We start from the raw sequence: 25,284 nt of genomic DNA, 5'->3' as shown, positions 1-25,284 counted from the left end.
GTGGAGGAAGGAGGAGTGTGGGTCGGGGGTAGAGGAAAGGGCTCTTGACTAAATTCACCCGCCGTGTCCCACCCCAGCTCTTCGTAATTAGTTGATTTGAGCTTGTTTGATGCGTCAATAGGTTTCTTTGTGTTTGTCTGGTGAGTCCATTAACGGTGCTGAATTTTTGGGTTGAACCATTTAAAATGATGATGACGAGCGAATTCGTGGTAATAATGACATAACTATTTTTTTTTCCTTTACTTTCAGTTGCTTGAAGAGAACACCCTATTCCCGAGAGGATTTTCCGAGAGCAAACATATTAAGTATTAAGATATTTGACAAAAGAACCCCCAGTCGACAAGAACGGCTTGATGATAACGACGATGACTCTAAGCTTGCAAACATACTGACACCTGGTCATCGTGGGCGGAGCTGCTGAGGGGGTGGACAACGAGCTTGTTTGTGGATGTTTTCTGTGACGATGAGCGTCAGATGCTGGTCTTGGGGTTCAAAGACTGTCACTAATACAAAGTGTAGTGAATCTGACGCCACAAAGGTATATCTGACTGCGTTCCGGCTACGTCCAGAGCACGTCACATAACGCCATGAAGACGTTACATAACAGCATGCGGGGATCCCCTACCATGCTGTAGTTTTTTAAGTTTCGCTGGGACAGGTAAGAACCTGACAATTGTGAAGAAGGTAGGACAGGGAGCGTCAACTATAAAAGGAATACTTCTGTGACGTCACCATGGTGGGGATCATCACGCAGAGCACCCACCTCAACTCCTTCTGGTCCGTGGGGACGTGTTTGCTGGCGCTGTGCCTGCACGCCTACACCTCCTACCTGACGGCCCTGAGGTACCAGGGCGCCACCACACGGGCCTGGCCCGGCCCACCGTCCAGAGCGGGCCTCCCGTGCGAGGTCAACTCCCTGCTGACCCTCCTGGTCCTGGCCCAGCTCTGCATGCCCTGCTTCGTCATCGCCTCCTTCCTGCGTGTGGGCAACTATGGCAACGACGGGGTGAAGCTGGGCAGGGACCACGCCCTCAACCCTCACCTGGACGCTGCGTGCAAGCGCGTGAAGAGTCGTCTGGTGAGGAGGGTGTGGAGGAACTGCGTCCCCTTGGCCCCGACTTTCTACCTCAGCGCTGCTTTCTTTCTGCTCCTGCCGGACACCTTGCTGCAGGCCGTGGAGGTGGAGTTTGGTTATCGCACGACAGGTGAGTGCAGGTGACTGCTTGTTTGTTTGCGTGTGTGCACAAATGCAGTTACAGGTACAGCATGAGACAACAGACATGTCAGCAAGCTTGGCACATCTTCAAAGAAATATCAACTCTGAAACACTAAATCCAATATATTGAAACAATAGGTTAAAAAATATAAATTTATAAAGCTTTCGTTCTTATCCCTTACTCCCTTTTCCCTCCTCCTCCTTCCCAAACCCTCTCGACTCCGTGTTGTTGTTGTTGTTGTTGTTGTTGTTGTTGTTGTTGTTGTTGTTGTTGTTGTTTGCATCCTCGCCTCTCCGAGTTTCCTGTTTGTACTCGTGTCTAGTTCTAAACGAAGGCGCTACCTGCTCTCTGCCCCCTTCCCCTCTATCCACTCCCCCTCTCCTTCACACACCTTGTACTCAGGCGCCCATACATCCTCGTCTGCTGTTGGCATGGTGATACCTGCCAGGCGCTGTAATCGCTGGGTGCCAGAGCAGATACGAGACTTTCTTTCTGTTCACTCCTCACCTCGGGCTTTTCACAAAACCACTTACGGCGCGTGATTTACAGGAGTTGCAGGTCCGCAGGGGCGAGATAGTGAGCCCGGCAATACACTCGCCACTAATTCCTACTAATTGTCAGCTAATTTTTAAAAACAGAACTCTATTGACTTACCGAAGATTTCATGCCGTGGCATCTGCACCGATGGCGTTACTTAACATGTGTGGTCACACTACGTGGACACGCAATAATCTTCTTGTTTTTGAGAACAAGGTTTATTACTAATATGTCAGTGTGTTTTTCTTTATTTATTTAATTAAATTTTTTAAAGAACTTTGAGCCTGCCTTTGATGGTGACCACTTGCCAAGGTCCTCCAGGTGACTAGTGTCGAATAGCACCTTTCACCAAAACATTGAGGGTTGGCTGTTTGGGGTTCAGATCTCGCCTCTGGCACGCTTTTTTTTTTTCTTTACTCATGTGCTCCTCTCAGTCAAGGGATGAATGAAGGAATCGCTGGGAGCATCACAGTTGTCGCAGTTAGTAAATCAGTCGTGACGTCATCAGTCGCCAAACACTTCCAGCTTTTGAACTGATGTTGACTACTGTCATCTTGTTTGTCCACAAGTGGTTCTGACTAGAGCGTGTGATTTGTTACACTTTGAACAGAGAAAAGTTGTTCAAGATTTTCTGAACAATGAGTCGACACAAAGTAGTAAGCAAAGCAGCTTTGGCAACATCGACGATGTGAGGTCAGTGTTGCTGCTGAGGAGGTCAACATGGTGGCAGGTACTAACCGCCTGTCGGAGATGTCGGAGATGCAGCAGCCAACTCATCAGACGACGTGCGCGATGTGCCGTAAGCTGTTTGATTTACCATCTCATGCCATCGCCCCTCCTCCCTTTGCCGAGCTCGCGGTGCACGTGTTGTGGTATTCATCACCGGGATTTCCACCTTCCAGAGGCGGAGCCTGACGGGGGATGTGATTACATGTTGAGGTGTCAGGTAATGAAGGGAGCGTGTCACAGGGCGCCCTGTCTTCACTCCGATTACCACTGGAGCTGTCAGACGTCACTGGCGTGGCCGCCATGAACTGGCCAACGTGTTGCGTGGTGGACTGCATCTTGTCGGTGGTCGGAAGGCAGGGAAGCTGCGGGTTGGACCACGAACTTGTATTACTGGACTGCTGGTAAACGATTTTATTCCAGTTTAATAAAACGAGGCTGGCGTGAACAAAGTTTCCGGTTTATTCTCATTTCAGACTAACTACTAAAACGAGGCACGAGACTACAAAGCTTCCGGTTTAGTCACATTCTTTGTTTAGGCTCGCCGAGACTAACAGCGGAGAACTTCGCAAGAGGCTAAGCGTTGGTCTCGGCAGACAGACAGTACTGACCAGGATCCACTTGTCTCCACCTGTCCGTTCGTCCGTCTCTCTCCGTTTGTATTTCCGTCGTGTACTGTGTCCTAACTGTTGTGCATATGTGGTATATGGTTAATATTTATAACATTTGTTTACTGCTTCATCCAGAGGCCTGGAGGTCAGTCAGCTTGATTGTTAAAGCTACAGCTATCTGCTTCGATTCCTTCACACCCAACTGGTTAATAATAATGGGAGGTAACGAGAGAGGCTGGAGAGGATTAGGCTCCATCTTCCATACGCCATGAGTTAGACATAGTGAACCACTTACGTTCACTGTCCGTGTGGCTGCTAGGCTTTTAACTCGACCTTAGAATGTTGGTGTGGTTTTTATCTCAGGGTCTGACTCCGCTTGTTTGACAGCAATCGACCTGATGTTTAGGTTGGGGAGGCCAGCCAATAGACGTCCTGACGGTTTCCTTCATAAAGTAAAGCTCCCATAGCCTAGCACACGTACGGGTAATAAACTGTGAGTGGTTCATCGTGTCTAGGCCGCGGCATGTTGAAGGCCCAACCCTCTTTTTATCTGCTTCCTTTACCATTCCATGTTAAGTCTGTGGGTGGGCTGAGGGAATTATTTCATTACCACCTTAAATGTTAAAGGAGGGCTCATTCTCAGGTAGTGAATAATTGTGCGCTGTGCGTAAAGGAAGGGAGGGACTCCTCTAAGTAGCAGGTGTGATGGCAGGCTGATGTCCTGTTTATTTATTTTCCCCCAAAACCTTTTTGCTATCAGCCGGTGCTTGCCACTTTTCCATCAGCGAGAAGGTCAAGTCCAAGAGGCTCCCTGGGGGCACCTCGTCCATCCTGCGCGGCTGACCTTTCTGGGCGGGGTCACCTCCTTGGTCGTGGGGTGGAGACCTGTGAGGGTGCAACATACAAATTTAGGGATGGAGTTTATTGGGGCGTTCTGCCCACTTTCTCGCAATCTCTCACCAGCTCTTCCGATTCTTGCTGTCAGAGACCCGCCTAGTGCCAGCTGACCATTCACAGAGATTATCTTCGCTCCTCTGCGGCGATGTCATCATTGTTTCTGTCCTGGGAGGACAGTCTTTGCTGACCGCTTCTTAACCTTTCGGCGAATGATTCCAGGCGATTTTCCCAGAGCTGGCGGGGCTGCCATTCACCTCTCTGAACTAATCTGACCTCTGACCATAAAAGGTCTATTGTTCCAGTATTATCTGGTGCAATTAGTTCAATATAAGAGCTATTTTCAGTACTGATCAGGATTCTGCATAGTTTTTCAATCCCATCGTAGATGAAACTGCTTGTAGCTGATGTGATAACAGTGTATAGACATGTAAATGTAAACATTCATCAGAAATATTGAGAAGATGTGGAGAAGACACTGATGACGACACCTTCCTTTCCTTTCCTCTTCTTTCCTTTTACTTTCCTCTTCTTCACTTTCCTGTCCAGATGGCGCTGCACGTGCTGCCAGATTGATTTGTAGAGCTAGAGAGAGACAATTACAAAATTTCCCTCTTGGCGCCTCCTACTCCCAGGGGCTCGTTGCTGCTGGCGTTTGTGGCACCGACAGCAGCGCCTCACAGCGGCGGAGTCTGAAACGTTTGGTACAAAGCTTCCAGACGCCACAAAGCTCGGTGGCAAATGTCAGTCTCGGGGTCAGAGGTCTGGTCAGCGTACAGAAAGCAAACAGTTCATCCTTCCTCTTCTTCTTCTTCTCCACTCCACACGGTCCAACCCTCTCCCATCACCACTCCACCGTCTGCTTCACGGTTAGGAAGTCACGTGTCGGGTTAGGAACAAGGAGAAAGATTTCATGGACACACATAAACATTTTTGTGGACTGTGGCATCATCTCGGCCTAGCAGAGGAAGGAGAAGCAGAAGAGAGGATGAAGTCCTTCTGCAATCAGCAACATGTCATAACTGGCATCCAATGTATTACAGCTGGTCAGAGGTTGTTGTCGGCAACCAGGAAGCAGCTTATCGTGGAATCTTGATAATAACAACGACACTCGAGGATATGAAATGTCGACTCGTGCATCTTGTCATACATAATGGGCAAGTGATGCGTCACGTGGTGCGCGTAATGTTTGTCCCGAAACTTACGCCACCTGGAGAATATTGCTAACCACGCCACCTGGCGAACACAGTGTTGCTAACCACGCGATGCCACAAGTGCAGGAAGCCTCGCAGAAAAACAAAGACTAGGATGAAATCAGAGTGGAGCGGCTTTGTGAGTCTGATATCTAGATAATAAGTTTCTCGCAGATAAAGCAGGCTGCTGCCCCGCGAAGTGACATCAGTCATCTGCTATTCCCTTCAAAAAGTATTTATACAACTTAAAATGGAGATCGTACCTATCTGCTCGCAGGTCTTCACGTGCAATAAGCAAACTTTTTATGTCTGCTGAGTGAAAATGGAGAAATTTTTGCAGAAGTCTGATAATCTGAGAGTGGACAACTACGGCGACTACCTGGAATGGAAGAAGGCTGACAGCGAGAACAACACCTGCATGCTTTCATCTGCCTTCTCTTTAATGCTTTCTCTCCTGCTTCGTTGTCATTTACCACATCTCTGTCGTCGCCACGTAAAGAACCAGGAGGGGAGTGCACTCACCTCACTCTTGTTTCCAGTTTGGAATGGCCACAAGTACCAGCACCTGCTAGTTCACAGCTGATTTTGCCTGTACTTTCTGTCTGAATATTTTAAATCTTCATTTTTTCCTGTGCCTTCTGCATGCATTTTCTTTATCAGAAGATTTATGTCTTTGTTTTTAAGTCTCTTCAAATAACGTCACGTGCATGTGTTCTTTCAGCGACGGCTTTGCTTTCCAAGTCAAGAGTTTAGAAAAAAATGTAAAAAAATAAAAAATGTGATGAAGACAGATCCGCTGACTTGCAGCTTGAAAATGTCAATATGCGACATGTTTATGTTTGTTCTTTACGGGGAGCAAGTGCCAGGGACGTGCGTCCATGGTAAGCTGAATTCAATCAGGCGTGACCACTCCATAGACCTCGAAGAATATTGCTAACGATGTCCTCTCTAATAAAAGTGTTCAAGACGCTGACGGGGACAGTTAATGGCTTGTTAATGACGGTTAATAGATTGTTAATAGAGATTTCATTTCCTCCTTTCCTGTCTACTTTTTTTTATTCCCGTCTTTGATCCTTGGCTTTGTGAGAGAGTGTTTTCTTTTCCATCATGGCCTGTACGTGCAGAACATCAGCCGAACCCCAATTTTTTCCAGAAGCTTTGAAGGGAAACAAGAGGTGGTCTCTTGTTCAGACATTTGTTGTCACTGGATGATCAGTTCTTCTCACAGAAAGTAGGGTGCGCTGCCTGGCTCTGGTCTCTGGGTCACGAACATGCTTGAACTCTGCACTCGCTTGACCTGAATAATTACCGAGAACGTTACATTTGACCCCAAGTGAGCAGTGTTCATCTTCTGTTTATGTCCGATAAACACAGCAACGTCATCTGTCTTCATGTGCACTGGACACACCGCCACTCCTTCCCTTGCCCCTGTCAACAGGATGTGACGTCGCCAGCTGGCATTGCACGGTGACAATGACACTGACGATCGAGTTACACTCTTGGGGGATTGTAACGGTCAAGTCATGTGACGTCACGCTCAAGGATCATATTTCATTATCGATCATCGTCGGTCTCGTCAAGACCAGCCTTGCCAGGCACACACCAGGAGGAGGCAGAGAAGAGGGGAAGACGAGCCAGCGAGGAGTCTGGTCACATCAAAGCGTGGATCCATCTAGAAGCCATGCTGCGTCTAGCGGAGGCTGACCAAGATGGCGGTTCTGTCAGTCTGACAGGTGGCAGCAGAAGTCAGGTTGTAAGGAAACGTACAGACAAGCAGACACGTGGGCAACAAGGAGAGGTTGAGGCTACACTTCACGTCAGAGCGTAAGAGGACAGGAGGAGTAAGAGCAAGAGGAGCTGATGCTAGAGGAGTAAGACAAGGCAAGAGGAGTTGATGGTGGATTTGTGGGCACTTCATTTTGTCCTTTCTTCTCCAGTGTAAACTTTGTTAACTAAAGAACCAACTGTACAAAAATTTGGAAAAGATGTCGTTTATGACGTGTTGTGCCGGGTCCTGGTGATGGGAGTGACGTAGGCGTCACTTGTTCAGACGAAGGTCCTGGGTTCTATGCCTAAGGCAGACTTCAACTTTCTTTTCTTCTTTCTTGCTTGCTTAAAATCGACATGTCGGTGGTGTGTCGCGGGCAATGCTCGTGCATTTACAGGGAGTCTCTTCTGTCCATCGATTGAAGCGTGAGCAGTGTTCAGGGCTGCTACCATCCACACCACGTAATCTGACGTATTTCTTGTCTACCTTATACATGCAAAATATTGCGCCAGCGATTCCTCCTCTCTTCATCCTTTGTCTCTGCCATCGGTGATAGACCAACTGAAGGTTCAAGAGGTCACAGAAGTAATGTTGATGACGTAATACAAACGTCTTGTAACAGTTGAAGACGGTCTCCAAATGGCGTGTTCTACTCTCAAGATGGAAAACTGAAGTGGGTTACCGTTGTGGGTGGGTGTGATGGTGCTGGGGGCAGGTCCTCCGTATTAAAAAATATTTTGCATCCTATTTTCACTAATAGCTTCACTCAAAAATGTTATGCTTTTTACTCGAGGATTACCTTGTTTTATTCGATTAACAAATTGATATTTGAGGCCATTTAGACCTAGTTTCAGTTATCAAAGGATTAATTAACCAAGTGTAACATGATAAAAATTTAGCAAGTCTGCCGCTTCACCCTTTCCTCCTTTAAGAAGCTCCACCGCAGGAAGGCAATACTCTGAACCGGGAGAGGGGATGGCCTAGTGTGCCATTGCACATCTATACTTTTATTGTCATCCTCCGAATTCCTTGGCTGCATGCGGGAGGAATGAAGTGACAAGTGGAAGAGAAGGAACTGGGGAAGACAAAAGCCTCCATCTGTTGAGGATGTTTGTCGGAAGAAGTAACCTAGAAATGATCTGCTGGCTGAGAAGAGCATCACGGTGAAGGCAGCAACAGCTGTGCAAGCCTCTCTTCTTCATTCAGTCCATCTTTTGTCTCTGACATGTGCTCGTTGTTTTGTGGGGAAGACGGGGGGCGTACAGGGTGGGAGGTGAACGCGGGGTGGATTATGGATTATAAAGAACATATGAGGGATGCTCGGGGCGGATTGAATTATAAGAAAGAGATGAAAGATGTTCGTGGGTGTAGTAGGAACGAGGCAAGAGCTGGATAGGATGGGATAGAAGGCAGGTACGGTTATCGGGTAGAAATGAGGGACGTGTGCGAGGAGGATGAGGAGTGGGAGACTGGAAGGATCAGATGAGGGAGGGTTTGGAAAGGGGTAGGGGTGAGGGTAGGTAGGCCAAGGCTAGTTGAATTATAGGAAACATCTGAGGGATGCGGTGAGGAGAGGGAAGGTTGCAGGAAGGTGGGCTAATTGTGGCCAGCAGTGTGTCCACTCACCTCGTGGCCGCCAGACGCCCATTGTTCTCTTATCGACTGGCTGCGGTCCGTTGTTTGTCTTGACGACCGGCCACGACACGCAGAATGTCGCTGAGCGACACAAGTCCACCCTGTGACCCAACCCTACTCTCCCATTCACCCACCCTACTCTCGCACCCACCTACCCTAGTCTCCCACCCACCCTACTCTGCTCTCCCACTCACCCACCCTACTCACCCACCCTACTCACCCACCCTATTTACCCACACTGCTCTTTGTTCAGTCTTGCATTGAGAACAGCAGCGGTTCCCAAGACCACTTCGCACTTGTGCCTGGTGCCTGCGCCAGACTTGTTACTCTGACGTGTTTGTTACGTGACGTTGTGACCTGACGACATTTGTGGCGTGACGTATTGAAGTTGCGTGACGTGATGTGATTAAAGTGACGCTTATTGTTTTAAGCCCGTTCAAATCTGCATCTGTAGGGAGGTCACAACGACACCTTGTTGTCTTTAGTTAGTGCTTGTACACGGCGGGTGTAGCAAAGACAAAACCATGAGCACAATCAACAACAACAACAACAACAACAACAATAACAACAACAACTCTCAGTCAAAAGTTAGAGGGCAGCTGCTCCATGCATGTTTGCTTAACATACAGACTCCATCGCGGCCTCTTCACCTCCTTTCAGAGAAACACGTTCTCGGAGGAAGAGTAAGGTGGGAGATGGGGAAGAAGAGAAGGAAAAAAAAAGTGTGAAAACGAATTTTATGTGCTGATGACGATGAACGATGACGCAAGCGAAACATTCTGGCTACACTGACAGTGAATGCAGTTTTCTTCCTAACCCCCTCCTTCCTTCTTTCCCCTCCCCCTCCCCAACTAACTCCGCAATCACTAAGATTCTTTCGTTTGTTGCTTGGATTCCACCTCTCTCCCTCCTCCGCACCCGAGTCTTCCGATTGCAGATGAGGATTTTTATATTTTTTGTAGCAGCTTTGCCTTGTACCTCGTGCGCATGCGTGCTCAAGGGCTTTTTGTGCGCGCGCTTGCTTGGCGAGAGAGAGAGAGCGCTGTAGGGATGAGGTTTGTTTTTCTTGAGTGTAGGCCACGCGCTGCAAATAGAATGCATCTTTCGATCAATCCAAAAATATTTTCTGAAAGATTAGTGGCCTGGATAACAAACTACATGATTAGAGAGCTTGGAGAATGAATTATGAATGTCGAGGGTTCAGTCCTACAAATACATTGCATAATATCTTTGTCTCCTCAGTTCCGTCTGTCGGTCTGTCAGTCTGTTCTCTCCGCTTCTTACTCTCTGTCCCCAGCTGGTCATATCTTCACTGCCAAATCACTTTTTCGTCTTAATATTTATCTTTATTTTCCCGTTTGAATATCTTTACCGCCAAATCACCTGATCATTTTAATAACTTTAGTGTTCAGTTGTTTGTTTGTTTGTTTGTTTGTTTGTTTGTTTGTTTGTTTGTTTGTTTGTTTGTTTGTATTACCCTCTGGACGTCAAGCAGCTTGAAGACTCTTCTGAAATCAGGTCGGGCAAGAGTTTTGGAAAAGCAGAGACAACAAAATAGTGTGACTTTCAGGAGACGCAGGTTACAAGCACTCAATGTCTGTGTTACACCTTGGCAGGATGCTGTGTGGGATGCAAGTCTCGCGATGCTCCGAGACTGAGCGAGATCTCGGGCTGGAGTCCACGTATCGCTCCATCATTGTACTCGAAGGAAGAAGAGCTTTAACAGTTGTAGAGGTTTTCCGAATTGTTTGCATTTTCTCCTCCCGTCCAGGTTTGCTGGCAAAGAGTCTGTTGGCCGACGCGCAGGTAAGAGCTGCACACGGCACTGAGGTGGTACGTCACGTCTGTCTGGCGGAACTCAGCCCCGAGCTTTGTCCTCCCGACATCGCAGCTTCCCCATCCCCCAACACACACGCCGACACACACACACCGACACACACACACTGACACACACACACATCGACACACCCACACACACACACCGACCGACACACCCACATACACACATCCCAAGCATTGTGTAGCTCATACGTCACGCTCAATCCCCCGCCGACAGACCAACACCGTGCCCCTGGCTGGATGCCCTGCGCGCCCTCTGTGCCTCGTGCCCTGAAGGTTAACAAGCCTGCGGGTAGTTTCTGTCCACCCGCTCCAGAGAAAGTATAAGTAAATAATAATATTTATTCCGTTTTAGGGAGGACATCTGGCTCTTTTCAACATCGCATACTGCTGGTTACATGCATGTCAACAGTGAGTGGCTCACAAGATCAACATTTCAGTCATGTTGACGTTTCAACTGAATAGTAAACAATATTCAGAGAGTCAACACCGCTGGCCTCCCCTCATACCTCCCCTCTTACCTCCCCTCATACCTCCTACAAAACCTCCTTCATCCTCACCTAACGTGCAGGCAGATGACGAAATATGTTTACTCCCGCCATCTTAAGCGATGACCTGTCACGTGATCTTTGTTACTGGACAGATGACCAGAGATGATACTGCCTCCGAGCAGACACGGGTGGGGAGGAAAGGGGGAGCTGCAGGATGGAGGAATGGTCATGATGGATGAACAGCCGGCGCCCAACCTCTCGCAACTTATCACGTGACCGAGCCTGTAGTCACGGAGATAGATTTACTTTGTCTGGGGACATCGGGGAGGGAATGTCGAGCAGGGGAAAGTGTTTCTTGAATGTTGTCAGCTCAGTCACCTGATCTCTCGGGGGAAGAGGGTGTCCGAAAGCCAAAACACAAGAGGAGGAGGACATGGAGAAGACAGTGGACAAGTATTTGAAGAGCGGATGGGTAGCTTGTAAGTCTGTGAACAGGTCATGGAGGAGGTGGCGGTGGAGTTCGTAGGGTGTGGGGTAAGGAACGTGGAATGCTTTGCTTCAGAGACAGGCTAGCCATCAGGTTTGTAAAAGCAAAGTTAAGTCAGGTGCAGACAGGGGATTGTGGGGGAACCTTGTCTTTGGCAAAGCAGCCGACAAGCAGGTCGACTCTGGAAATGACTTTCTCTGGTGACCGTGGGTGTTGTTGACAGGCGAGATGTTTTCACACGCGAGGGCGAAATGAAGCCGGCGATTGATCTGAAGAACGTATTCCGTGTTGCCTCCTGGCATCCGACACTTGCCCTCCGCCGCTGCTGCTGCTGCTGGTGGTGGTGGTGATGATGATGGTGGTGGCGCTGGGGCGTGTTAGTCTCGCCTGGCTGACCATTCGGTCAATTCGTAGACGTCAGGGGTTTGTAAAGAATCGGGCAAACGTCCTCTGGCAACTACCACCACCACCACCACCACCACCATTTTTTATTTTACACTATCAACACCTGTCACTCTCAAACACATCTCACGAAAGACAAGCAGCGGTGAGAGGGTAAGACTAATTAAAAATTTATTCAGTGCAGGTATTTATGAATCATCACAAGCATACATCTCAGTATGGTTCGATCTCTCTCTCTCTCTTGAGAGAGAGAAAGACATCTTCATCTGCTGAAGATTACCCCGACAACTGTGTGTGGGGCAGCCTTGATCTTCCTCCGCAAATTGACACACCCGATTGTGCGATAAGAAGGCTTGTGGGGGAGTTCATCCAAGGGAGATCATTGCAGGACGGCCAGACGTGGCCTAGAGGGGCAAAATGGTTTTGTCGTCTGCCGGAAGTATTTAGAAGTTGGTTCTTTTGATCTGCCAGAAGGCCATTTTGATGGTGCTGTCTCTTCTGGGTTTTACTTGTCGTGATTCATAACGAGTCTGTGCTAAGTGAGAGTGAAAGAATCACTTGGAAGGGAGGAAGGAAGGAGAAGACTGCTGCACTCACAGACTCGGACGCTGTCGTGACACACTGACAAACACAGTGTTGTTGTTTGTGTTGGCGATGGTGTGGTTGTTGTTGCTTGCTTGTGGTGGTGGCTGGTGGTGGTTTAATATCAGATTCTCCGAAAATTGTCGTGCAACTTTTTAAACATTTTTATTTTTGGCTCAGGCGCGGTGACATCTGAGATGCCGATGACTTTCTGTCAATATTTTGCGGACGATGGGTCGACAAGAGCAAGCTCTTTCTTGTCAGTCCTGATGCTGATGGGCTTGTCTTTCTCTGCATGCCCGTTGACCTCTGCACTCTCTAACCCCGCGGACCGCACTTCGCAATCATGCCGCTGCCCTCTAAAGAAATGTGACCTCAGTCCTCAGACTCTCTGATACTTGACCTCAGTCCAAAACCTTTGTGAAACGTCACTTGCATACCATGGGCAGGTATGACACGTCCAGACATCACCCCCACAGACCTGTTTGTGCACAAATTCTTCCGCAGGCACTATCTTCTGGCCTCGGTCTAGTATGTCGTACTAGGTACGTGCAATGTCTTGGACGAATACAGTGCAGGGAGGTTTTTTTCCTTTTCAGTTCCTTTGTTTAATTTTATTTATTATTATTCTTTATTTTTTTTTTTTTTTGCCTTTGCTTGGTGAGTTGGTCAACGTGGTTGTTGCCGAGACCACCCTGTCCTGTGTGAGAGTCGCATCGTGAACTAGTTGTTACTGTCCTCAGACAAGTGTAACATCGCCCCATGCCCCGAGTGCAATGATTGCATGAAAGATCAAATGCCTCCCTCCGTTCTGTTTTCCTTAGGGAGGGAGATCGGCCATTGGCAGAATAAGCGTTTGGCGCATTCCTCTGACGAGGACAGAGCTCGTGACCGGAGATGGGGGAATGGATGGGAGGCAACGTACCGTCGTAGAGCGAAAGAACTCGGCTTCGGCTCTCAGGAATTTGATGGACGGCGTTCATCATGCCCTGCAAGTCGAGCAGTTCCACCCCGTCACGTGATCACTTGCCGAGTCGACCCGCTCAGTCCCTTAAGACAATGCTTTGATACTATAATAGTACAATACTATATGATAATATAACATAAAATATTACAAAGAGCTTATACAGTACACAATCTCTGTTCAAGTGTTTTTAGTCACAAGACTGCAGGTTGCTGCCAAGGTAGACATCAGAATTCCATTCACCTGGTGGTTGTGGTCATTGTCGGTGTACATGCTGATGTCTGTATCACATTGTGGGATGTTGTTGTTGTTGATTAATTCTGACAGCTGGATCCTGACTTTTAGAGAGCGTGTTTGCTGGGAAAATTTGCAACAATTTTTATTTATATTTAGATCAGATTTAGGGTTTGCAAAATTGTTTTCCCCCTTTTTTTTAAGAGGGTACGTGCCAGTGTCGTAAACACGTGGCTGTCTGATAGTCGGGAGCCTTTGATGAGCTGTGTTTACTTCTTGTGAGGACAGCGGAGATTGGCTTGACGGCGCGTCTGTTCAACAAATTTCTGAGCTCTATTTTCGGAGTGTTTATTTGATGGCTTTAGAGCAAGCTTTAGTTTGGCTGGCCCCTGGAATGCGGGGAAGTGTGTCCTGCCAACATCAAGTGGACTCTGCCAACTGAGGGAAAGGGGTGATGGTGGTCTGTCCCTCCAGTCGCCGGCAGTCCGTCCGTCCTTCCGTCTTAGTCATATTTGTGTTACCATCCTGCCATAACTTAATCCTTGTTTTGGAACAGCAGCATCAGACTATTTCTCATGGGTGCCAAATAATGTTTATTAATAACATTCGGTATTTCCCAGTAAGGAGGCGAGCTCCATGCACTGAGTACAAACGATGGTCAACGATATGACACAGAAACACAAACAACAGCGAACAGATGACCCGCCACCAACATGAACAAAGCACAGGGAGGAACTGAGCAGTCAACGGATTTTTCTGAAAGAGCAATGAAAAAAAATAATTAGCAAGTGGAATAAGTATAGAAAGGAGGAAAACAAATCTTACAAAAGAAATCGCTCGTTATTAACTCAATCACCTGCACCTTCCTGCAAAGACTGAACTAAACTCCTATAAAATTATAAACACGTTGAAAGGGAGTTTTAACAACTTCCACTTTCGCTACATTTACCTGTGGTCCTCCTGGTCATTGGTTTCATCACGTCTGAGTAGTGCTCAGACTGTCGCAAGACGACAGTAGACAGGATTTACAGGATCAGGGTTTGCTTACACGCCTGACTTCATTTCATTACGAAGGACGGCAACAAGGGGGAGACTCGTCACTTCCACGAGGTAGCAGAAGGTTCTGGACTGGCCGACACTTCATCATCCTCACCTGACTACAAGAACATGAAGACTTGTCTGGCTCAGCGACATGCCGAGGTTGGTGCACGACTGTCACGTGTCTGGCCTCAAGATCTGAAGCCACCAGGTGACCATCTTACCTGTAATCACCTATAAACCAGCGTGGGAATATGAACAGATTGACATCTACCTTCTCAGTTTTGAAATCAAGACCAGTAAAAAAATTATTCGAAAAACAAAGAAAAGCTAGCTCGCTCTTATAATTTTTGCCAGTCAAAGGTACAGAAAATATACAAGAGTCCAGTTGCCTAGAAGCTTGGAAGGTAAGTGGTTTGACGTGTCTAGGGCAAGGGAGGGTAGAACTGAGACCTTTTCTTCCTTCGCCTTTACTTCCTGTGATTAACTAGGTACATATTTCTGTGTTCACCGACCGTGATTAATCAGGTACCTATATCTGATGCTCACAGCTGGTATTGAGAGATTTCCTGGCTTCTAATCAGCGAGAAGCTGCACACGTGAATGTTGTGACTATCAGGCTGTGGAGTCTTCATTTGCCAATTACAGGAGAACAAGTAACTACTCTTTCATCCTGTGTATCAGTTACTCAACTCTCTCATCCTGTCTGTTAATTATTCCAGGACAATGAAAAGAGATGGCGCTTTGATCTAGCAGATCCACCCGATCACACCCTTGTGAAAGTACCCGTGTCTAGAAGGACAAACTAACTGAAAGGTCATGTTTTGAATCGGTCGGTAGTCACTCTTTGCCCTTTGGAAAGGTGGGGAGGATTCTCAGACTTCTTCAGGATGGTAGGCGGGTGAGGTGGGGGAGGGGACTGAAGGAGTTCATAGACCGAGCGGAGGTTACACTGGCCCAGGTGTTTGGTAGTCATGGGTACCCTGTCAGGGTCTCAATCCAAGATTTCAAAGAGGGAGGGATGGTACTCGCGCACAAAGAAAGTTCCTTCCTACGTGCGCCTTCATGTGTTTACAATGTGTCCACATCATATTCTGTCTGCCGACTTGAGGACATACACACAGACAGGCGTGAGCGCTGCTCACATGCACAGATACGCAGTTATTGTTATTCCCAAATAATAACAAAAACATCAAGCATACAAGCTTCTTCTCCTCACCTCTCTGTTTTTCTCTCCGTCCATCATCTGTCAGCCTCGTTACACTGTGTGTTAATTGCTACCTGGTGCCGGAATATCTCCCACGTGTTCACGCCGACAAAGGTAAAAGAAAAAAAAAACAGTTAATCATCGGGCAACACACACACAGACAAACACACGTGTGCACGGACACAGGGACAAGGTGCAGACACCACACGTGTCTTGTGTCAGCGCCAGGTAGCGGAGGAGGCTCACCGGTCTGGCAGCGAAGATCAAAGGCAGCTCAGGAATTTCCGACTCGAGCTTTCAGGCGAGTCCAGCAGCCATCGCTTCCCCACAACCTCTACCATCCACTCCTGTGATTAAAGCAACTCATGATCTGCCGACTATTTATCTTCCACCTGTGCTGCCTTAGCGACACATTTTCTTAATTAATTTCTGAAATATAGTCGTCGTCAAGGAGATATATTGTTAGACTGACAACACAAAGCACTCAGATATATTTATACAATATCTACATTGTTAGACAGCAAGAAGCAGACGTGAAGGATCAGCGCTAGACTAATCTCTACAAATCCCGTAAAATGAAAAGCTATGGCGAACGAGAAAGGTAAGTAAGGAAAGGCTGAATTCCGTGTAAAGTAGGAAATTTTCTAGAAAGATGTTGGTTGGTCTGGTCAGGATGCAGAGCCTGAGCATCAAGCGCTGTCTCAGTACCATTGTGTGCGAGAGCCAAAAGATTATTTCAGACAAGAAAATTTTCAGTAAACATGTGTCTCCCCTCCCCTCCCCAACACACACACACAGACACATCATTGGCTTAATTAACCAATAACTAATGTCAGGTGTTACATCCCCGCAACTCATTGACTGGATTAACCAATAATGTCAGGTGCTACATCCGCTCGGTTCCCACGACACCAGCACAGGTACACAACCTACCTTACCCACTCCAGGTAGGGGAAGGGGGGCCCGGTGTGAAAATAGACATTGTTTTCTCTCTGTACACGTCAGCGGACACGTCCAAGACGAGTGCTGCCAGACCCACAGGGAGAGGTCACGTGTTTGCCAGAGACCTGGTTGCCCATGACCTATGTTCGTTTTTATTTCCTGCTGTCTTCACCTCAGATCCGAGACGGAACTTTCTGGCACATGCCACGTGGGTATTGGTACCTGTCGATGGATGCCATGCATGTAGGTGCTAGCAAGAACACAGGAGGCTGCTGTCGTCACTGTAGCCAGTCTTCCTGCAGGTGATGGAGGTGATGGTGATGATGATGGTGATGGGGATGGTAGCCACCAATGTCAGCACGGTTCCAGAATATTGCATGTGTGTATGTGTACCTGTCTACTTTAAGGTGGTAGGCGGAGGGTAAGACTGTGAGAAGCAGCCTGCGTGTTTGAAGTGTATGACGGGAAGGTTGTCAGGTGCTGTAAGAATATTTTCACTCCCTTTGCTATACATACGTACGTTCACGCACACATACACACAGATATACGCATATACACTTATCGAGACATAGAGGCAGGGAGTAATATAGAGAAGCATCCTCAGGGCAGATGGCTGTTGACGGGCAAGTCACGTGACGTGTCTCGTGGATTATATAAACACTCCAAGTACAGAGAGAAGAGTGGATGGTGTCGAGGCTCATGGGATAGGTACTTGTCTTTCTAAGGGAAGGAAGCACAGAGGATGAGAGACCATAATTCAGTCTGGGGGCCGCATTGGATGGCGCTTGCTTGGCTCCTGAAAAAAATAAAACGATGGCTGTGGATGTAGGAGGGAGCCGTGGGCTGAATGTACTTCAACATGTTTGTCTTGCGCATGTCGCGACGTCACGGGCAGACCACGAGGCACTGGCCCCAGACATAACAGTCCGTGACTGCAGATGCCATGCCCTTAGTGCTTCCAGCATCTTTCTCGCCCTCTGCGTGCCGTGCGAGCGTGTTCTTACTCTTGCCCCCCACACCTCTCCACCCAGGTTCACGATCTCACCCACCTTCCTTCCCACACGTACACACTACCCGACCCCAACGCCATCCCTAGCACGTGCGCCTCGTGCATGTCGGCACGTAAACGTCTCCAGGACAAGGTCAACAACATGAGGCTGGTCTGGAGACTGTTGTTTGTTGTTGTAACCAAACTGACCAGAGGAAGGACTGAAAACATTTCAACGGTTTGGCTAACAGTTCAGTGAGCATCATTATTAATGGGATCGGTGTAAACTTTAAAAAAATTAGCAAAAAATTTAGGAGCGTTTTATGTAGTATTGTGAAGAGACCTGGGTAGTCTACTATCTTTGGTAAATATAATATTGTGAATAACCTTTGAGAAATATGCTGTAGGTTATCTTGGATAAGTATGAAATGTTTCTAATCTCCTCTTGCATTACCGGTCAGTCTTGGTTCTCAGTCGCTGTGGCTGTCAGTCTTCAGGAGGTAACATTGCTGTTTGTAATCATCCCTCTTGTCAGTACAGTCATCGCATGAACCTTACCAGCACATGAAGGTCTGTCACTGAATCATGAAATCGTCCTTTGAATCACATTTTTCATCACTTCAAAAATTAATTGGCTGTTGGAAGAATGTCACAAACAGCAACACCCACTGTCTTGCTTGCTCCGACTCTTCCATCTGCTGCATCTGGACTTGACGGTTGGATCTGTCGACAGAAGCTGAAGCCAGAGGCGATAGAAGTCGTGTGTTTACACAAGGATTGCATTTTGGTGGACATTTTTAAAAACAAATATCTCTTGTTTGACATCCCGTACACATGCAGGGCGACTAGTCTGAACTTTGGCCAATGATTTCCAGAAATCTTCTCTGGTAGGTCGGCGGGTGGCGCTGTCTCCTTGTCTTGGCAGTTGCCATCAGCAACTGATGCCCACGTGTTCGCATTCTGCATTTTTTTTTTAAATTTTATTTATTTATTTTTTGGCTGACGCTGTTACTGACAGCTTAATCGTTTGTTGCCGACGAGGGGATGGGGAGAATAACGAAGCATATTCCTTTCATGATCGTTCGCCATCCCCAGCATCTTTCTGTCTTTCGAGAAGACAGAAGCCCCACACATGTTGAACACGCAGTTGTACGATGTAAATGGAATGGACATGTAACGGACATGTAACGACCTTTTCTAACCTCTCTCTTTTCCACTCTCTCTGTCTACCCTTCTGTCTCCCACTCTAGCCGCCTCTTACTCTCCATCCATCACTCTCTTCACCCTCTCTCTTCTCTCCACGTCCCCATCCTTCTCTCACCTGTGGATGGGTTTGACACGTTAGAGGTATGAACTACACTATGGAGTTTTTACACAAGTAGGTATGCTGATGAGTTTCTAAACAGACGAAGTGTTACAAAAAAAAACAACAACAAAAAAACCAACAAAAAAACAACTGAAGCCTTTTGGCGAAACAGCATTTCTTGGACACACCTTCCAATGAGTTCTACCTTGCACTGGCAGCGTGCCATACCTGCAGTCAAATTACCACTTTCTTCGAAACCTTTTTCTTTTTTCTTTCTTTTTTTTTTGAGTAGATGAGTTGTACAGCTACAGGAGAGATATTTAACAAAAACAAATATAAACACATTCAATGATTACCTTCATTATTTCTGCCTTATGAATGATTCATCTCAGTAGGAAGCAAAATTTTCCCACGGGGTTAGACTCGGGGCTTAAAATGGAAAACGGGTAGGAAAGGATAAACCCAATAAACGAATGAATGGAGGCAGGTCAGGCGAAGAAGCAGACAGACAGACAGACTAGTAAGCATAGACAAGTAGTGAATCAAACAGACCAAAAGAGAGGTTGGTAAGCAGACGAGACAGAAAGACAGGACAGTCAGACAAGTGCAGAGAAACAAAAGTTTTGACATTTACATACGAATCTTTGAAAACAAATACAAGGTGGGAAGCAAAAGTAGGCGCTGAGACAGTGTTGAGGGTGAAATGATGGTTGACATGACAGAGGTCACCACCCCAAGTAGGCAGTGGAGTGGTGAGAACCATGTCATCTTGCAAACAAAACAAGAAGTAGCCAAACTCTTGTCGTAGGAAGTCGTGATGCCGTACAACATCCACGTCGACACGTGCAGACCATGGATCAGATGAACGAAAGAGGACCAGCCAGACTTTTGAGGTATTTAGAAAAAACTGAGAGAGGTAGTCCCCTTACCTTTTACGTCGTTGGGGAGTGAAGTGTTAGAGGATCGGCAGGCCTCCTGGGCATCTAGAGCAAGCGACCACAACAGGAAAAGAAGTCATCAGCAGAAGTAAACAACACCTGCGGCATCACAGGGCAACGACCTTCCTCCTATACCTCACCAAAGCCCTTCCCCTGTCCTCCAATCCCCATATTTCCCCACATTCCCATCTCCCAACCCCGACAGTGCCAAATCGTCTTTAGATGGAAGCACATTTTCCTCCTTAAAACATAACAACAACAACAACAACAACAACAACAACAACAACAACAACAACAACAATCAACTTTTTGTGAGGTCGATGTCCGTCTCTGCTCTCTCACCTTCCTCAAGCCGTCTATGGTACCTATTCCCGAAAACTGTGTTAACTTTCGCTGCACAAGAATCGAACCGGCTCGCTCCCGGGTTGAAACGCCAGTCCTTTAACCACTCGGCTGTCCGCTCTCGAAGACATTAAAAATCACGTACACATGAACGCACGCGCGCGCGACACAGCCGATACCCTGAAGTGGCAGGGAGCCAGGGAGGTGTCACTAAGAGACAATTTAGTCTCCATTTAGCAGCATCTTCAGCACCTCAACGTGACAGGCAAGATGCAGACGGGGGTTGGCTTTTTTTTTTTGGGGGGGGGGGGGATGATAGGGGATGGTGGGAGGAAGGGTTGAAACGATGAAACCCTCGCCAATATTTCAAGGGATATTAGAAGCTAGCGCCCCTCCACTGCCGCTACTGGAGAAATGCAGTTACAGAGAGATTAGAGATAATCTGTGGAGCGATTGGCTGCTGTCCCGCGCTGATAAAGGATGCTGCCAGCTGCTTGCGGTCGTTATCGTTCATGTCGGTGTGTCACAAGTCCCTGGTGCCATCCGTGTGTCTGGCTCTGACCTTAGCAGTCATTAGTGTCTCGTGTGTCACTGACTTTCGACAATATTGCAGGTTGTCATTAGTTCCATCCTCGTGCAGCTCACGTGACTGTGTGGGTGGTGTGGGGGAGAGGAGTTCTGTTTTACTTTTATTATATTACCTGTTCACGTCTTTTGAAATATATTGTGTATTACTATATTTTATAATCAAAATGTTCCCAAGAAATTATTCTTGATCTTCGATTGTGACGGCCTTGTTTCGAACACAACCTGGGGACAATTAATTTCATTATCAGTCTTTGTGATCACTCACGGCAAGGATGCGGGTCCAGGATGGGAGGGTCTCTTCTCGCGTAGAAGGAGGATTTGTGTGATTTGCTTTTAGTTTAGATGGAAGCTCTGTGTGGTTTATTTCCAGGTTTTTACCTGTAGTATAGACAAGATGGTAGAGACCGTCCTGGTGTATAGGTCAGTCCTTCTACGAGGACTAATTCAGCTGCTGACAGTCCGAGAAAAACCGCGCTGATTACAAGGGACTTAAAATGCATCTGACTTTTCCCCTCGCAGTTATCTTATCCTTTTTGCAGCCGACATTTTGAGATGTTCTTCAGGTCGCCATTAAGCTTTTCTTGTTCAGGCACCTGGAACGCCGGGCACGCGGCCTGATAGGATGTTGGTAAAATAAACAGGGCTGTCTTTCTAGTGCGCAGACGTCACGCGAGATTCTGTTCTCCTCCGCGAGATATACCCCGCCCTCCGGTGGCTTGTCCTCCCAGGCTGTGTTTGATGTGTGGGCGAGATGGGGGACAGAAAGGTGGGCTTATCTCCCCAAGTGGTGAGTGGCGCTCACCGTTAGCACTGGCATTTTGAGGGCCACCTCGCCGTCTGGGGTAGACAACCACACGGCGCAGGGAACAAGGGATCCAGATGTCGGAAGACGTTTATGTAGCGTTAGCTATGTGAGAAGGTTTGTGAAAGATATCCACACACCCGACACACGCTGTATCTCTCTCTGTGTGCCACAAGTTCCCTTCATTCCTCACTCAAAAAAGACAAGTTTCGGATTGTTGCGTCAGTCGGACTCAGTGTTGGGCAGGATCCTCGTGCAGAGAAGTCTTTGATCACGTGACTTCCCTTGTGGCAGGTGCCCCCCAGGCTTCCCCAACTGAGTGCAGCATCCTCCCACCAGCTTCCCCGCAAATAGCTGACACAGGGGAGTCGTTCCCCCCCTACCTCACCCATCACACGCAGGCCACGCCTGACATGTCACAGTAACCTCGGGCGTGTGCATCGTTGGGATGTGTGCGGGCGTGAGATGCACGTGCACAAAGGGAGGTAACTCATTGTGCAGCAGACGTTTAGCGTGTAGTCAGCATCCTGACTGTTATCATCCCATTGACTGTGAGCTAGTCATCAGCATCATAGGCAACAACTCCATAGACCATGGCGATAGTGAACGTGGCAATAAGATTAGTTTACAACTAGAGTCCATTTAGTTATTCGGTCAACAAGAAAATTGATTTAACGGTTAAAGACACGCACAGAGGGTTGCAAAAAAAGTCACTGGTTGATGCAGAAAGAGATGCTTGTTTGCTGGATGCTGGGACGGTGGAACTGTCGTTCTTCTGTACCTCTCTCGCTCTCCCAGCCCATGAACGGTATCTTTTCTTCTTCTTTTGCTCGCAGTCAGGTAAGTGGTATAGTGATGCACATTTCTCTCCATAAAGAGTGTGGGAACAGAATGGAGGGAAAGCGAAGGCTGCCTCGTGCTCTTATCATGAACTAGACAACGTTAAGACACCTGCAAGTCCTCTGCCTTATTCTGGCCTTAGTCTTGGGGGACTCACCTGTTGACATCCAGCGTGACCCTCCCTGTGTGTGTAGGTGTGTGTTGTCTGGACAACGACAGTGATGCTTCTTTGACGCTGATACGATTTTAGACGAGGGCCGATGCTTCAGGTCAAAGACAATTCACAAGGAACTACAGGTAAAGAGGACTTGAGCAGGACAACTTGATTCATTGTAACAGGTTTCACCTGGTTTGGGTTTATCAACGGTTTTAGCACTTGTGACTGTTACCTGTCGCCCTCCTAGAAACAGTAGAGGATGTCATGAGACTGGGTTTATAAACGTTTGGAAGTTCTAGAGACTGAACTAGGTGTTTAGAGAGATAAGCTCTTGATCCCATTTCTGGAACTAAACTGAATACTACTGACATTGACGGTAGAGAACAAGTTGATATTTATGTTGTGTTTAAATCTTGTGATATCGAGTTGCTACTTGTATTCATTTCTTGTTGAAAAGTTAACAAAAACGCTATAATTCAGTCCTTCAGCTTCGAGAATGCACCACGGGATGAGGAGTCAGAGATAGATTGTAAGGAAGGGCATGCAGACAACTCTTGTTTTCTTACTCTGGAAGGTGTTGTTCCCCCTTCACTCGGCCTCCCACCCTCTGTTTCCGCCGCCCCCGTCTCCTCCTTTCTCTGCATGAGGTACATCGCATAATCGTTTACAGCTCGTCTTCCTCCCACCACTGGTGTATCCTCCTCAAAGGTTCTTGTTTGATTTTACCAAAAATAAGCTGCAGTCATGAATGTAGATAACCTGCTGCTCTTGTAGGCAGTCTGGTGTCAGCATCTTATTATACATTGTTATGTCATAATGTTGCTTTTATTACAGTGGACTTTATCTTTTCCCTCCTCCTCCTTCAAGAAAACTGAGGGATTGTGTCAAAGTTGTTTTGGAGACTATTAATAAATGAAAAGATAATCTTCTGCCGCTCCACTGTCGTCGAAGAGCATCATGATCTGATGAACAGTCAAGTAAAACAGACATGCATGCACTCGCACGCACACACATGCACAAACAGAATCAGAGAACCGAAGGAAAAGCAACAGCTTGTTGTCGGTAACTTCGCTGCAAGGGGTCGGGGAGAGAGAATGAAAAAAAAGAGGTATGAACAAAGAGAATTGTATGGCACATCAAAAGGATGGCAGACCGTCTGCTGCCTGGCGCTCGGTGCTGGTGATCTCAGACCTGCCGCTTCCTACCATCCACCCACCCATCATCCACCCACCCCTGCAGCTATCGGGTGTCGGGTGTTATGCCAGTTCACCTTCACCCGCTCTCAGAGCTCGATCTTGAGGTTTCCCCTAAAGGTCGGGAGAGCAGACTGAGAGTTTGCCTTCTTCCGATGGCTGGTCTTGCTGCAAACAAACAGGTTTTCTGAACTTTGAAAATATTTGTTGGTGAGCGGGAGTACTCTGCAGATGCTCATGCCATTTGCAGAAAGTTCTCGAAGCTCCGCCGTTTGTAAATCTCGAGGAAGCGGTAAACAGCTTCTGACAAGGGCGAGGAGGATGTTTGTAGTCACAATCAGAACAGTTTACAATCCAATGCGTGCATCATAAATATCTGAACCATAAAAGATGTTAATACTCCCAGGGACACCGACAAAGTCTTTGATATCACCATGGTAACATTCTTTGTTGTCTTCATCTGTCTAAAAATTGACTCGTGGGGATAGTTCTTCTCCTCCAACTCCTTTTCCAATGATTATTTTTCAGATGCTCTGTGGAGCACCGACTTGGACTTCCTCTTCAAGGCTGAGCGGGCGCACATGAGTGACATCATGGGGAGCATCAACCTGACCAACCTCGTGACCAACAGCTCGCGGGTGGTCGTGCCTACCCCGAATCCTCCCTTGGGTGGCTGGGGCAGCGAGACGTCGCTGTCGTTGGCCTTCGTCAACTTCGTGGCGGCGCTGGTGGCCTTCAGCATGCGCTACGCTTCCGTCTTCTGGTAAGTCACGTGATCCAGGGCATCCAAGGTGAGAAACGTGTGGGCTCTAGATAATCAGTAATAACAACTCCTCAACCCGCGATTGGCAGATTGTATGTGTGTAACAAAAGATATACAAGTAGGTAACTTTCATGTAACTGAAATCTTCATGCATGACATCATCCAGCTTCCATACAGGGCAGCGTGAGTCACTGATGAACAGCATCTTGCCAACAGACAGAAGAAGGACGTCGTTAATGAACAGCCCGTTGTTAGCCTGTGGCTGATGAGTAACAGGGGAGTGTCCAGACCCGGAGGAGTTGTCTGGATGTTCACTACACGATGCCAGTGGGCTTTGCAAAGACTCACAAGTCAAGCAAAACCTTGTGAGGAGGGGGAGGCAAGGGTCATAGCATCGATAAGATGGAGAGCGTGTTTGTGTGCATGCATGCGCATGTAAGTTCTTGAATGTGTGCGAAACAATGAGCCAAGAAGCAGAGGTGAGGTGGGAGACTACAAGATGCAAGAAGAGGGAAGAAATCTCGGGGCTGCAGGGGTGAAGGAGGAGGAGGACAAGACCTGACACGTGGTCGATTATAAAGCACGCGCGGTGAGGAAACG

General features: G+C 47.5%; 1 protein-coding gene across 3 annotated transcripts in view; it reads left to right on the top strand.

Moving 5' to 3' along the window:
- The window catches only part of LOC112563800, a 48,196-nt gene that overhangs the window by 13,910 nt on the left and 9,002 nt on the right, over positions 1-25,284 (top strand). For all 3 annotated transcript variants that reach the window (XM_025238138.1, XM_025238137.1, XM_025238139.1), the window contains 2 exons: positions 250-1,205; positions 24,450-24,684. In XM_025238138.1, coding sequence (XP_025093923.1) covers positions 734-1,205; positions 24,450-24,684 — 707 coding nt within the window. In that variant the 5' untranslated portion in view covers positions 250-733. The remainder of the gene's footprint in view (positions 1-249; positions 1,206-24,449; positions 24,685-25,284) is intronic.

This window comes from Pomacea canaliculata, linkage group LG5, assembly GCF_003073045.1.
Source record: "Pomacea canaliculata isolate SZHN2017 linkage group LG5, ASM307304v1, whole genome shotgun sequence".
Classification (NCBI taxonomy): Eukaryota; Metazoa; Mollusca; class Gastropoda; order Architaenioglossa; family Ampullariidae; genus Pomacea; species Pomacea canaliculata.
The sequence above is the reverse complement of the archived record's forward strand: the minus strand, read 5'-3'. Positions and strand labels throughout refer to the sequence as shown.